General features: G+C 30.8%; 1 protein-coding gene across 2 annotated transcripts in view; it reads left to right on the top strand.

Annotated features, from left to right (window-relative positions):
* The first annotated feature begins 3,392 nt into the window (after positions 1 to 3,392).
* The window catches only part of sorcs3b (sortilin related VPS10 domain containing receptor 3b), a 313,247-nt gene continuing 300,753 nt past the window's right edge, over positions 3,393 to 15,886 (top strand). For both annotated transcript variants that reach the window (XM_061968212.1, XM_061968203.1), the window contains exon 1: positions 3,393 to 3,812. In XM_061968212.1, coding sequence (XP_061824196.1) covers positions 3,435 to 3,812 — 378 coding nt within the window. In that variant the 5' untranslated portion in view covers positions 3,393 to 3,434. The remainder of the gene's footprint in view (positions 3,813 to 15,886) is intronic.

Genomic DNA, 15,886 nt, shown 5'->3' with positions numbered 1-15,886 from the left:
TTCTTCTTCAATTATTATTATTACTATTATTACATTAGTGAAAAAATCCCAAAATTCCGCAAAAAAAGGATAAAAGTTGATAACACGATATTGATTGATACTAAAAATTTCCCCTAAAAACGGAATTAAATTGTAGTTTTTTACAGAATAAAACACTCAGAATGTACAAAAAAATACAGAATGTGGGATCGACAACATTACCTACGAACGATAAAACACTGAATATTAAAAATATACAATTGTTGCTCCTCTACTCGATCGACTAATTTTGTGGCCCTCAGTGAAAATGACTTTGACACCTCTGCAGTAGATGGAAGACTTTCTTTAATAAACGCGACTTTTGTGTTGCTTCTTCAATTATTTTTATTACTATTATTGCGTTAGTGAAAAAATCCCAAAATTCCACAAAAAAAGGATAAAAGTTGTTAACACGACATTGATAGATACTAAAGATCCTCTAAAAAACGGAATTAAATTGTAGTTTTTTACAAAATAAAACACTCAGAATGTACAAAAAAATACAGAATGTGGGATCGACAACATTACCTACGAACGATAAAACACTGAATATTCAAAATGTACAATTGTTGCTCCTCTACTCGATTGACTAATTTTGTGGCCCTCAGTGAAAACCACTTTGACACCTCTGCAGTAGATGGATGACTTTCTTTAATAAACGCAGCTTTCGTGTTGCTTCTTCAATTATTATTATTATTATTATCATATTACACTAGTGAAAAAATCCCCAAATCCCGCAAAAAAAGGATAAAAGTTGATAACACAATAATGATGGATACTAAAGATCCTCTAAAAAACAGAATTAAATTGTAGTTTTTTACAGAATAAAACACTCTGAATGTACGTGACAATACAGAATGTGGGATCTACAACATTACCTACGAACGATAAAACACTGAATATTGAAAATATATGATTGTTGCTCCTCTACTCGATTGACTAATTTTGTGGCCCTCAGTGAAAACCACTTTGACACCTCTGCAGTAGATGGATGACTTTCTTTAATAAATGCAGCTTTAGTGTTGCTTCTTCAATTATTTTTATTACCATTATTACATTAGTGAAGAAATCCCCAAATTCCGCAAAATAAGTATAGAAGTTGTTAACACGACATTGATGGATACTGAAAATTTCCCCTAAAAAACGGAATTAAATTGTAGTTTTTTACAGAACAAAACACTCAGAATGTAAAAAAAAATACAGAATGTGGGATGGACAACATTACCTACGAACGATAAAACACTGAATATTAAAAAATATATGATTGTTGCTCCTCTACTCCATCGACTAATTTTGTGGCCCTCAGTGAAAACCACTTTGACACCTCTGCAGTAGATGGATGACTTTCTTTAATAAACGCAGCTTTCGTGTTGCTTCTTCAATTATTATTATTATTATTATCATATTACACTAGTGAAAAAATCCCCAAATTCCGCAAAAAAAGGATAAAAGTTGATAACACAATAATGATGGATACTAAAGATCCTCTAAAAAATGGAATGAAATTGTAGTTTTTTACGGACTTAAACACTCAGAATGTACGTGACAATATAGAATGTGGGATCGACAACATTACCTACGAACGATAAAACACTGAATATTGAAAATATATGATTGTTGCTCCTCTACTCGATTGACTAATTTTGTGGCCCTCAGTGAAAACCACTTTGACACCTCTGCAGTAGATGGATGACTTTCTTTAATAAACGCAACTTTCGTGTTGCTTCTTCAATTATTATTATTATTATTATCATATTACACTAGTGAAAAAATCCCCAAATTCCGCAAAAAAAGGATAAAAGTTGATAACACGATATTGATGGATACTAAAAAATCCCCTAAAAACGGAATTAAATTGTATTTTTTTTACAGACTAAAACACTCCGAATGTACGTGACAATACAGAAAGTGGGATCTACAACATTACCTACGAACGATAAAAAAATGAATATTGAAAATATATGACAATTGCTCCTCTACTTGATTGACTAATTTTGTGGCCCTCAGTGAAAACGACTTTGACACCTCTGCAGTAGATGGATGACTTTCTTTAATAAACGCAGCTTTCGTGTTGCTTCGTTAATTATTATTATGACTATTATTACATTAGTGAAAAAATCCCCAAATTCCGCAAAATAAGTATAAAAGTTGTTAACACGATATTGATGGATACTAAAAATTTCCCCTAAAAAACGGAATTAAATTGTAGTTTTTTACAAAATAAAACACTCAGAATGTACAAAAAAATACAGAATGTGGGATCGACAACATTACCTACGAACGATAAAACACTGAATACTGAAAATATATGATTGTTGCTCCTGTACTCGATTGACTCATTTTGTGGCCCTCAGTGAAAACCACTTTGACACCTCTGCAGTAGATGGATGACTTACTTTAATAAACGCAGCTTTCGTGTTGCTTCTTCAATTATTTTTATTACCATTATTACATTAGTGAAAAAATCCCCAAATTCCGCAAAAAAAGGATAAAAGTTGATAACACGATATTGATGGATACTAAAAATATCCCCGAAAAAACGGAATGAAATTGTAGTTTTTTACGGACTAAAACACTCAGAATGTACAAGAAAATACAGAATGTGGGATCGACAACATTATCTACGAACGATAAAACACTGAATATTAAAAAATATATGATTGTTGCTCCTCTACTCGATTGACTAATTTTGACACCTCTGCAGTAGATGCGTTTTCTTTAATAAACGCAGCTTTAGTGTTGCTTCTTCAATTATTATTATTTTTATTATTATATTAGTGAAAAATTTTGCAAAAAAAGGATACAAGTTGATAACACAATAATGATGAATACTAAAATATACTCTAAAAACCAGAATGACATTTTCGTTTTTTACAGACTAAAACACTCAGAATGTACGTGGAAATACAGAATGTGGGATCGACAACAATACCTATGAACGATAAAACACTGAATATTGAAAATATATGATTGTTGCTCCTCTACTTGATCGACACATTTTGTGGCTCTCGTCGAAAACGATTTTGGTGTAGAATGTCTGGGACATCTTGAAGGGGCCACATTTTGCCCACTTTCCCTGACATGGAAGAGTATTATCATAACATGATGACATCACTTGAGTAAGACACCGCTCGTGGATGAGCCACATTTCGCAGCCAATCATTTCCAGCAATCTCGCCACAAACGATCGCCCCACTCTTCCCTCTCCATCCACGCAGTCGACTCTCCCGCACCTCCTTCCAAGTCCTAGACTATAGGACGCAGCAGTCTGCCCCCCCCCCCCCCCCCCCCCTCTCTGTCTCTCTCTCTCTCTCTCTCCCGCCATGGCTCCTTTCCCGCGCACAGGCGGGAAGGTGGAGATTTGACAAGTTGACTCCCGCCGGAACGCACGCAGGGGAAAAAAAAAAAAGGGCGCAATGGGACCGTCTTGCGCTACTTTTTGCCTTTTCTTCGCCGCGTTGTCGACCCTCCGAGGCAAGTTCGGGGCTGAAGCGGGGACAAGTTCTGCAGCGGACGGGAGGTTTTACCCGCTAGGATGGGGCGGGAAGGACGGATGGTTGCAAAACGGCGGGTGGGACGTCGACGCGCGGAAAACGGCAATGCTGCGTGTGCAGAACAAACATGTGGTTAAAAGGAGCGCGGACGGGGTTTCCAACTACAGGACCGAGCACCGGCGCGTCGGGGAGGAAACCAAAGCGTCTTCGCACCCGCAACTCAACACGTCCACTTTTGCTCTGTCGGGGGATTCTGCGCACAACCAGGCCATGGTGCACTGGTCCGGACACAACAGCAGCGTGAGTACCATTTAAAGCACCTGCAAAATCGATTTGGATCACTTTTACGCACGGCGATAAAAAAAAAAAAGCATTGTGCGTAAAAGCGCATGGCGCGCGTACAAGGGTCGCTTCATTTGTGTCTAAAATGAAGCAACACGTGGTGTTCTGTGCACAACTTGCAGCATTTATAAGAAATATAAGTAAATATTGATCATGTTTTGCATTCGCGCACACAAAAAAGGCTTTAATCGTGCGCGCAATGCGCAAAATGGCGTTTTTTCTGCAATCAAAGCAATTAATTCAAGTCACTTTTATGTCAAATGTTGCACTTTTAGCTTTTTAGCTGGTGTTTTTTCATGTTAAGTGTTTGGCTGCAATCACGCCGCATCAATTATGCAAAGAACAATCAACTCCCAATCAGGATGATGACAAAGTTTGACCTTTTAGGGAGAAATTCATCTTACTCTCACTTATGGAGCCTCTGCTAGATTCTTGTGGTGGAGATTTATTTCATGGCTTATCACCCAAATAGGTCCTGAAAGAGAGGTGTCGAAGTGGTTTTCACTGAGGGCCACCATGGCAGTCATGTTTGGCCCCAGAGGGGCCCGAGTCTCACAGTGAATACTATTATTACACCATTTTTTTATGCATTTAAAAAAAACTAGAATGTAAAAAAAAAATATGGTAAAATGCAATAATTTCACCTCAAAATGTAGTGTATATTACTGTAAATGGAAAATAGTACTGCTGTTTTTATTGTAAAAAAAAAAAAAAAAAGAAAAAAAAAAAAAAAAAGGCAGTTCAGTTGCCAGAATTTTACTGTAAAATTATTTTTTTTTTACTTTAAATTTTAAAAAAAATGCAATTTTACAGTACAGATTTGGCACCTGAGCTGCCAGTTTTTTTTGGTTTTTTTACCACAATTTTTTTTTTACATACAAAGTGTATATTTTTCGGTGTATTACTGTAAATGCCAGTTTATTACAGTAAAAAAAAAGTACTGTTTTTTTGTTAATTTAGAGAAGAATGCTGTAAAAACCACATTCAATTTTACAATTTGACCATAAAATCTATTGCTACTTTTACATTGCACAATTTGATGGATAACTTGCTTTGAAATCATCATTATTAGTATTTATTTCTATTTAAAAATGTTTGATAAAATATTTTTGCATAATTAGACAACATTTAAGTTAACATCATGAAGTACTTTTTTTTTTTTTTCTCCCAAAATAGAAAGAAATAATACATTTAGTAAGAGAAGTGACAGTACTTTATTGATACATATTATTTCCAGGGCCAAATAAAATGAAGTGGCGGGCCACATCTGGCCCCAGAGGGCCCGAGTCGAACAGTGAATACTATTATTACACCATTTTTTTTATGCATTTAAAAAAAACTAGAATGTAAAAAAAAAATATGGTAAATTGTAATAATTTCACCTCAAAATGTAGTGTATATTACTGTAAATGGAAAACAGTACTGCTGTTTTTATTGTAAAAAAAAAAAAAAAAAAAAAAAAGGCAGTTCAGTTGCCAGAATTTTACTGTAAAATGATTTTTTTTTTACTTTTAATTTTTTTTTAAAAAAATGCAATTTTACAGTACAAATTTGGCCAGGTTTTTTTTTGTTTTTTTTTACCACAATTTTCTTTTTACATACAAAGTGTATATTTTTCGGTGTATTACTGTAAATGCCAAAACAAAATACTGTTGTTTTTTTTCATTTAGAGAAAAATGCTATAAAAACCACAGTAAATTTTACAATTTAACCATAAAATCTTTTGCTACTTTTACATTGCACAATTTGATGGATAACTTGCTTTGAAATCATTATTATTAGTATTTATTTCTATTTAAAAAATGTTGATAAAATATTTTTGCCTAATTAGAATACATTTAAGTTAACATCATGAAGTACTTTTTTTTTTTTTTCTCCCAAAATAGAAAGAAATAATACATTTAGTAAGAGAAGTGACAGTACTTTATTGATACATATTATTTCCAGGGCCAAATAAAATGAAATGGCGGGCCACATTTGGCCCCCGGGCCTTGAGTTTGACACCTGTGGTCCAAAACTACATTCCAAGACTTTGTCTGCTCATTATTGTCCCAGGCCCATTAATCAGGGGCCACATAGGAATATAATGGCGGAAATAGTCGAGATGTGACGTTCGTGAACGAGTCGAGTCTTTTGAACGGCAAAATGACAACCGAGTCGTAGTTGGAGCCATTTTATTTTATTTAATGCAGATACAGAAAATGAGTCGGGGTCAAAGAAAATGTAGCATTTGGATTCACTTTTTTGTTATTTTTTTTACTTTGAATTGTTTTTGTTCATTTATTTGTATCCACTTTTCCGGCTAATTGTCCTATTATGTAAAGTAGTATAAACACCAGGTTGGGGAAAAAGGAGAAAGTGATCATTTAGCAAATGGGAGGGACACGTTTAAACAGCCAATGGCGTTACAGTATCAACTATCAAGTTTGTTTGCGGCCATCTTGTTGTCTCGCTGTTGATTCTCTGCATGAAGAGAAGAGAAAGTAAAAAATGAGTGCTGCAGAGAGCCAAGAAATGGTGGATAAAACAGGAAAAGTCTCCTCGACAGTATGGCATATTTATTTCTTTATTTTTTCAAACGGACTGTAGTTGTTTGCCACGCTCATTTGTTCTTTTCAACCCTCGTTCCGTTCCCTATTCGGATGTACAGAAACAGGTAAAAGATAAAGTGCAGGAGTGTATGAATCAAATAAATAAAATGTAACAAATGTGCTGCTGTAAAATATAATGGTCCAATAATATTTAAATAATAATTACTGCACAACATACATTCCTTTCCATACTTGAATAACAGACCAAATACATGTTACACAGACCACCTGACTTCCTAGCAGGTTTCTCTATCTTTACATTTTCACACTTTGCACTATTTTGTCACACTTTAGTAATCATTTCTTACATATTCCTTATTTTTGCACCTTAATTTAAAGAAGTTATTGTTAAAGTGTTAAATGGGATTTTAGACGTTTGTTTCCATTGTTTCTTTATGCCTTGATAACTGAGTGGATTATAATCAGAGGAAGGTTACATTTGAAATAAAAATGTTAACATTTGATAATTTTCTTTCGATAGGTCATAAAAAAGATCAATAATTATCGATATTGACCAATATAAAAAGCCTATATCGTGATTCAGTTTATAATCCTATACAATTTTTTATTGACATTTTTATTTTGTCTTAATTTTTATTCTTGTTTTATTCATAGTTTAAAAAAAATATATATATATAAAAATGTTATTCCTACTCATTATTTGTGTATTTTTTTCCTGTATTGCTAAAATGCTTTCAGTTATAAGATAAGAATAACAGACCAAATACATGTTACACAGACCACCTGACTTCCTAGCAGGTTTCTCTATCTTTACATGTTCACACTTTCCACTATTTTGTCACACTTTAGTAATAATTTCTTACATATTCCTTATTTTTGCACCTTAATTCAAAGAAGTTATTGTTAAAGTGTTAAATGGGATTTTAGAAGTTTGTTTCCATTGTTTCTTTATGCCTTGATAACTGGGTGGATTATAATCAGAGGAAGGTTACATTTGAAATAAAAATGTTAACATTTGATAATTTTCTTTCGATAGGTCATAAAAAAGATCAATAATTATCGATATTGACCAATATAAAAAGCCTATATCGTGATTCAGTTTATAATCATATACAATTTTTTATTGACATTTTTATTTTGTCTTAATTTTTATTCTTGTTTTATTCATAGTTTAAAAAAATATATATATATATAAAAATGTTATTCCTACTCATTATTTGTGTATTTTTTTCCTGTATTGCTAAAATGCTCTCAGTTATAAGATAAGAATAACAGACCGAATACATGTTACACAGACCACCTGACCTTCCGGCAGGTTTCTCTATCTTTACACTTTGCACTATTTTGTCACACTTTAGTAATAATTTCTTACGTATTCCTTATGTTTGCACCTTAATTTAAAGAAGTTATTGTTAAAGTGTTAAATGGGATTTTAGAAGTTTGTTTCCATTGTTTCTTTATGCCTTGATAACTGAATGGATTATAATCAGAGGATGGTTACATTTGAAATAAAAATGTTAACATTTGATAATTTTCTTTCGATAGGTCATAAAAAAGATCAATAATTATCGATGTTGACCAATATAAAAAGCCTATATCGTGATTCAGTTTATAATCCTATACAATTTTTTATTGACATTTTTATTTTGTCTTAATTTTTATTCTTGTTTTATTCATAGTTTAAAAAAAAAAAAAATATATAAATTGTTTATTCCTACTCATTATTTGTGTATTTTTTTCCTGTATTGCTAAAACGCTCTCAGTTATAAGATAAGAATAACAGACCGAATACATGTTACACAGACCACCTGACTTCCTAGCAGGTTTCTCTATCTTTACATTTTCACACTTTCCACTATTTTGTCACACTTTAGTAATAATTTCTTACATATTCCTTATTTTTGCACCTTAATTTAAAGAAGTTATTGTTAAAGTGTTAAATGGGATTTTAGAAGTTTGTTTCCATTGTTTCTTTATGCCTTGATACTGAGGGAGATTATAATCAGAGGATGGTTACATTTGAAATAAAAATGTTAACATTTAATAATTTTCTTTCGATAGGTCATAAAAAAGATCAATAATTATCGATATTGACCAATACAAAAAGCCTATATCGTGATTCAGTTGTCAGCCATATCGCCCAGTCCTAGGTATATAATCCTATACCATTTTTTATTGACATTTTTGTTTTGTCTTAATTTTTATTCTTGTTTTATTCATAGTTTTTTACAAAAATATATACATTTTATTCCTACTCATTATTTGTGTATTTTTGTTCCTGTATTGCTAAAATGCTTTCAGTTATAAGATAAGAATAACAGACCAAATAAATGTTACACAGACCACCTGACTTCCTAGCAGGTTTCTCTATCTTTACATTTTCACACTTTGCACTATTTTGTCACACTTTAGTAATAATTTCTTACATATTCCTTATTTTTGCACCTTAATTTAAAGAAGTTGTTGTTAAAGTGTTAAATGGGATTTTAGAAGTTTGTTTCCATTGTTTCTTTATGCCTTGATAACTGAGTGGATTATAATCAGAGGAAGGTTACATTTGAAAAACAAATGTTCCCATTTATTATTTTTTTCCATAGGTCATGAAAAATATCAATAATTATCGATATCAACCCATATAAAAATACCATATCGTGATTCAGTTGTCAGTCATATCACCCAGCCCAAGTACTGTCTATAATCTTATACAATTTTTTATTGACATTTTTATTTTGTCTTAATTTTTATTCTTGTTTTATTCATAGTTTTTTACAAAAATATATACATTTTATTCCTACTCATTATTTGTGTATTTTTTTCCTGTATTGCTAAAATGCTCTCAGTTATAAGATAAGAATAACAGACCAAATAAATGTTACACAGACCACCTGACTTCCTAGCAGGTTTCTCTATCTTTACATGTTCACACTTTGCACTATTTTGTCACACTTTAGTAATAATTTCTTACATATTCCTTATTTTTGCACCTTAATATAAATAAGTTATTGTTAAAGTGTTAAATGGGATTTTAGAAGTTTGTTTCCATTGTTTCTTTATGCCTTGATAACTGAGTGGATTATAATCAGAGGAAGGTTACATTTGAAATAAAAATGTTAACATTTAATAATTTTCTTTCGATAGGTCATAAAAAAGATCAATAATTATCGATATTGACCAATATAAAAAGCCTATATCGTGATTCAGTTGTCAGCCATATCGCCCAGCCATATACAATTTTTTATTGACATTTTTATTTTGTCTTAATTTTTATTCTTGTTTTATCCATAGTTTTTTACAAAAATATATACATTTTATTCCTACTCATTATTTGTGTATTTTTTTCCTGTATTGCTAAAATGCTCTCAGTTATAAGATAAGAATAACAGACCAAATAAATGTTACACAGACCACCTGACTTCCTAGCAGGTTTCTCTATCTTTACATTTTCACACTTTCCACTATTTTGTCACACTTTAGTAATATTTTTTTTGCACCTTAATTTAAAGAAGTTATTGTTAAAGTGTTAAATGGGATTTTAGAAGTTTGTATCCATTGTTTCTTTATGCCTTGATAACTGAGTGGATTATAATCAGAGGATGGTTACATTTGAAATAAAAATGTTAACATTTGATAATTTTCTTTCGATAGGTCATAAAAAATATCAATAATTATCGATATTGACCAATATAAAAAGCCTATATCGTGATTCAGTTGTCAGCCATATCGCCCAGCCCTAGGTATATAATCCTATACCATTTTTTATTGACATTTTTATTTTGTCTTAATTTTTATTCTTGTTTTTTTTTACAAAAATATATACATTTTATTCCTACTCATTATTTGTGTTTTTTTTCCCTGTATTGCTAAAATGCTCTCAGTTATAAGATAAGAATAACAGACCAAATAAATGTTACACAGACCACCTGACTTCCTAGCAGGTTTCTCTATCTTTACATTTTCACACTTTCCACTATTTTGTCACACTTTAGTAATATTTTTTTTGCACCTTAATTTAAAGAAGTTATTGTTAAAGTGTTAAATGGGATTTTAGAAGTTTGTGTCCATTGTTTCTTTATGCCTTGATAACTGAGTGGATTATAATCAGAGGATGGTTACATTTGAAATAAAAATGTCAACATTTGATAATTTTCTTTCGATAGGTCATAAAAAAGATCAATAATTATCGATATTGACCAATATAAAAAGCCTATATCGTGATTCAGTTTATAATCCTATACAATTTTTTATTTACATTTTTATTTTGTCTTAATTTTTATTCTTGTTTTTTTCATAGTTTAAAAATATATATATATATATAAAAATGTTATTCCTACTCATTATTTGTGTATTTTTTTCCTGTATTGCTAAAATGCTCTCAGTTATAAGATAAGAATAACAGACCGAATACATGTTACACAGACCACCTGACTTCCCGGCAGGTTTCTCTATCTTTACACTTTGCACTATTTTGTCACACATTAGTAATAATTTCTTACATATTCCTTATTTTTGCACCTTAATTTAAAGAAGTTATTGTTAAAGTGTTAAATGGGATTTTAGAAGTTTGTATCCATTGTTTCTTTATGCCTTGATAACTGAGTGGATTATAATCAGAGGAAGGTTACATTTGAAATAAAAATGTTAACATTTAATAATTTTCTTTCGATAGGTCATAAAAAAGATCAATAATTATCGATATTGACCAATATAAAAAGCCTATATCGTGATTCAGTTGTCAGCCATATCGCCCAGCCCTAGGTATATAATCCTATACCATTTTTTATTGACATTTTTGTTTTGTCTTAATTTTTATTCTTGTTTTATTCAATTTAAAAAAAAATATATATTTTATTCCTACTCATTATTTGTGTATTTTTTTTCCTGTATTGCTAAAATGCTCTCAGTTATAAGATAAGAATAACAGACCGAATACATGTTACACAGACCACCTGACTTCCCGGCAGGTTTCTCTATCTTTACATTTTCACACTTTCCACTATTTTGTCACACTTTAGTAATAATTTCTTACATATTCCTTATTTTTGCACCTTAATTTAAAGAAGTTATTGTTAAAGTGTTAAATGGGATTTTAGAAGTTTGTTTCCATTGTTTCTTTATGCCTTGATAACTGAGTGGATTATAATCAGAGGAAGGTTACATTTGAAATAAAAATGTTAACATTTGATAATTTTCTTTCGATAGGTCATAAAAAAGATCAATAATTATCGATATTGACCAATATAAAAAGCCTATATCGTGATTCAATTGTCAGCCATATCGCCCAGCCCTAGGTATATAATCCTATACAATTTTTTATTGACATTTTTATTTTGTCTTAATTTTTATTCTTGTTTTATTCATATTTTTTTATAAAAATATATACATTTTATTCCTACTCATTATTTGTGTATTTTTTTCCTGTATTGCTAAAATGCTCTCAGTTATAAGATAAGAATAACAGACCAAATACATGTTACACAGACAACCTGACTTCCCGGCAGGTTTCTCTATCTTTACATTTTCACACTTTGCACTATTTTGTCACACTTTAGTAATAATTTCTTATATATTCCTTATTTTTCCACCTTAATTTAAAAAAGTTATTGTTAAAGTGTTAAATGGGATTTTAGAAGTTTGTTTCCATTGTTTCTTTATGCCTTGATAACTGAGTGGATTATAATCAGAGGAAGGTTACATTTGAAAAAACAAATGTTCCCATTTATTATTTTTTTCCAATAGGTCATGAAAAATATCAATAATTATCGATATCAACCCATATAAAAATACCATATCGTCATATCGCCCAGCCTTAGGTATATAATCCTATACAATTTTTTATTGACATTTTTATTTAGTCTTAATTTTTATTCTTGTTTTATTCATAGTTTTTTTTTTTAAATAAAAATATAAAATTTTAATTTCTACTCATTATTTGTGTATTTTTTTTCCTGTATTGCTAAAATGCTCTCGTGCCACGGTTCTCAGTTATAAGATAAGAATAACAGACCAAATAAATGTTACACAGACCACCTGACTTCCTAGCAGGTTTCTCTATCTTTACATTTTCACACTTTGCACTATTTTGTCACACTTTAGTAATAATTTCTTACGTATTCCTTATTTTTGCACCTTAATTTAAAGAAGTTATTGTTAAAGTGTTAAATGGGATTTTAGAAGTTTGTTTCCATTGTTTCTTTATGCCTTGATAACTGAGTGGATTATAATCAGAGGAAGGTTACATTTGAAATAAAAATGTTAACATTTATTATTTTTTTCCAATAGGTCATGAAAAATATCAATAATTATCGATATCAACCCATATAAAAATACCATATCGTGATTCAGTTGTGAGTCATATCACCCAGCCCTAAGTACTGTATATAATCCTATACAATTTTTTATTGACATTTTTATTTTGTCTTAATTTTTATTCTTGTTTTATTCATAGTTTTTTTTAAAAATAAAAATATAACATTTGTATTCCTACTCATTATTTGTGTATTTTTTTCCTGTATTGCTAAAATGCTTTCAGTTATAAGATAAGAATAACAGACCAAATAAATGTTACACAGACCACCTGACTTCCTAGCAGGTTTCTCTATCTTTACATGTTCACACTTTGCACTATTTTGTCACACTTTAGTAATAATTTCTTACATATTCCTTATTTTTGCACCTTAATTTAAAGAAGTTATTGTTAAAGTGTTAAATGGGATTTTAGAAGTTTGTTTCCATTGTTTCTTTATGCATTGATAACTGAGTGGATTATAATCAGAGGATGGTTACATTTGAAAAAACAAATGTTCCCATTTATTATTTTTTTCCAATAGGTCATGAAAAATATCAATAATTATCGATATCAACCCATATAAAAATACCATATCGTCATATCGCCCAGCCTTAGGTATATAATCCTATACAATTTTTTATTGACATCTTTATTTTGTCTTAATTTTTATTCTTGTTTTATTCATACTACCAATAGGTAAAAAAAATACACAAAAACAGGTATCATTAGGTAAAAAATACACAAAACAGGTACTAATAGGTAACCCCCCCCCACCCCTCCCACACACACACACACACACACACACACACACACACACACACACACACACACACAGGTACCAATAGGTAAAGAACACACAAAAACAGGTATCAATAAGTAAACAATACAGAAAAACAGGTACTAATAGGTAAAAAACAGAAAGATTACACAAAAACAGGTAACAATAGGTAAAGAATACACAAAAACAGGTATCAAGAAGTAAACAACACAGAAAAAACAGGTAACAATAGGTAATAAATACACAAAAACAGGATCAATAAGTAAACAATACACAAAAACAGGTACCGATAGGTAAAAGATACACAAAACAGGTATCAATAGGTACGAAATACACAAAAACAGGTACCAATAGGTAAAAAAATACACAAAAACAGGTATCATTAGGTAAAAAATACACAAAACAGGTACTAATAGGTAAAAAACACACACAAAAACAGGTACCTATAGGTAAAGAATACACAAAAACAGGTAACAATAGGTAAAGAATACACAAAAACAGGTATCAAGAAGTAAACAATACAGAAAAACAGGTACTAATAGGTAAAAAACAGAAAGAATACACAAAAACAGGTAAAAATAGGTAAAGAATAGACAAAAACAGGTATCAAGAAGTAAACAATACAGAAAAAACAGGTAACAATATGTAAGAAATACACAAAAACACGTATCAATAAGTAAACAATACACAAAAACAGGTACCGATAGGTAAAAGATACACAAAACAGGTATCAATACGTAAGAAATACACAAAAACAGGTACCAATAGGTAAAAAAATACACAAAAACAGGTATCATTAGGTAAAAAATCCACAAAACAGGTACTAATAGGTAAAAAACACACACAAAAACAGGTACCAATAGGTAAAGAATACACAAAAACAGGTAACAATAGGTAAAGAATACACAAAAACAGGTATCAAGAAGTAAACAATACAGAAAAAACAGGTAACAATAGGTAAGAAATACACAAAAACAGGTATCAATAAGTAAACAGTACACAAAAACAGGTACCGATAGGTAAACAATACACAAAACAGGTATCAATACGTAAGAAATACACAAAAACATAATATAATGGCGGAAATAGTCGAGATGTGACGTTCGTGAACGAGTCGAGTCTTTTGAACGGCAAAATGACAACCTAGTCGTAGTTGGAGCCATTTTATTTTATGCAGATACAGAAAATGAGTCCGGGTCAAAGAAAATGTAGCATTTGGATTCACTTTTTTGTTATTTTTTACTTTGAATTGTTTTTGTTCATTTATTTGTATCCACTTTTCCGGCTAATTGTCCTATTATGTAAAGTAGTATAAACACCAGGTTGGGGAAAAAAGGAGAAAGTGATCATTTAGCAAATGGGAGGGACACGTTTAAACAGCCAATGGCGTTACAGTATCAACTATCAAGTTTGTTTGCGGCCATCTTGTTGTCTCGCTGTTGATTCTCTGCATGAAGAGAAGAGAAAGTAAAAAATGAGTGCTGCAGAGAGCCAAGGAATGGTGGATAAAACAGGAAAAGTCACCTCGACAGTATGTCATATTTATTTCTTTTTTTTTTTCAAACGGACTGTAGTTGTTTGCCACGCTCATCTGTTCTTTTCAACCCTCGTTCCGTTCCCTATTCGAATGTACAGAAACAGGTAAAAGATAAAGTGCAGGACTGTATGAATCAAATAAATAAAATGTAACAAATGTGCTTCTGTAAAATAATAATATTTAAATAATAATTACTGCATAACATAAATTCCTTTAATTCCATACTTGAATAACAGACCAAATACATGTTACACAGACCACCTGACTTCCTGGCAGGTTTCTCTATCTTTACATTTTCACACTTTGCACTATTTTGTCACACTTTATTAATCATTTCTTACATATCCCTTATTTTTTCACCTTAATTTAAAGATGTTATTGTTAAAGTGTTAAATGTGATTTTAGAAGTTTGTTTACATTGTTTCTTTCTGTTTCATTCTGCCTTGATAACCGAAGGGACTATAATCACAGAAAGGTTACATTTGTCATAAAAATGTTAACATTTAATACTTTTTTCCATAGGTCATAAAAAATATCAATAATTATTGATATCGACCAATACAAAAACCCATATCGTGATTCAGCCCTAGGTATATTATACTGTACAATTTTTTATTGACATTTTTATTATGTCTTAATTTTTATTCTTGTTTTATTCATAAAATATGTTGATCCAATAATATTTAAATAATTATTACTGCACAACATTTATTAATTTCCATACTTGAATAAGAATAACAGACCAAATACATGTTACACAGACCACCTGACTTCTTAGCAGGTTTCTCTATCTTTACATTTTCACACTTTGCACTATTTTGTCACACTTTAGTAATAATTTCTTACATATTCCTTATTTTTGCACCTTAATTTAAAGAA

This window comes from Nerophis lumbriciformis, linkage group LG02 (genome assembly GCF_033978685.3).
Source record: "Nerophis lumbriciformis linkage group LG02, RoL_Nlum_v2.1, whole genome shotgun sequence".
Lineage (NCBI taxonomy): Eukaryota > Metazoa > Chordata > Actinopteri > Syngnathiformes > Syngnathidae > Nerophis > Nerophis lumbriciformis.
This window is presented reverse-complemented; position numbering and strand designations above follow the sequence as displayed.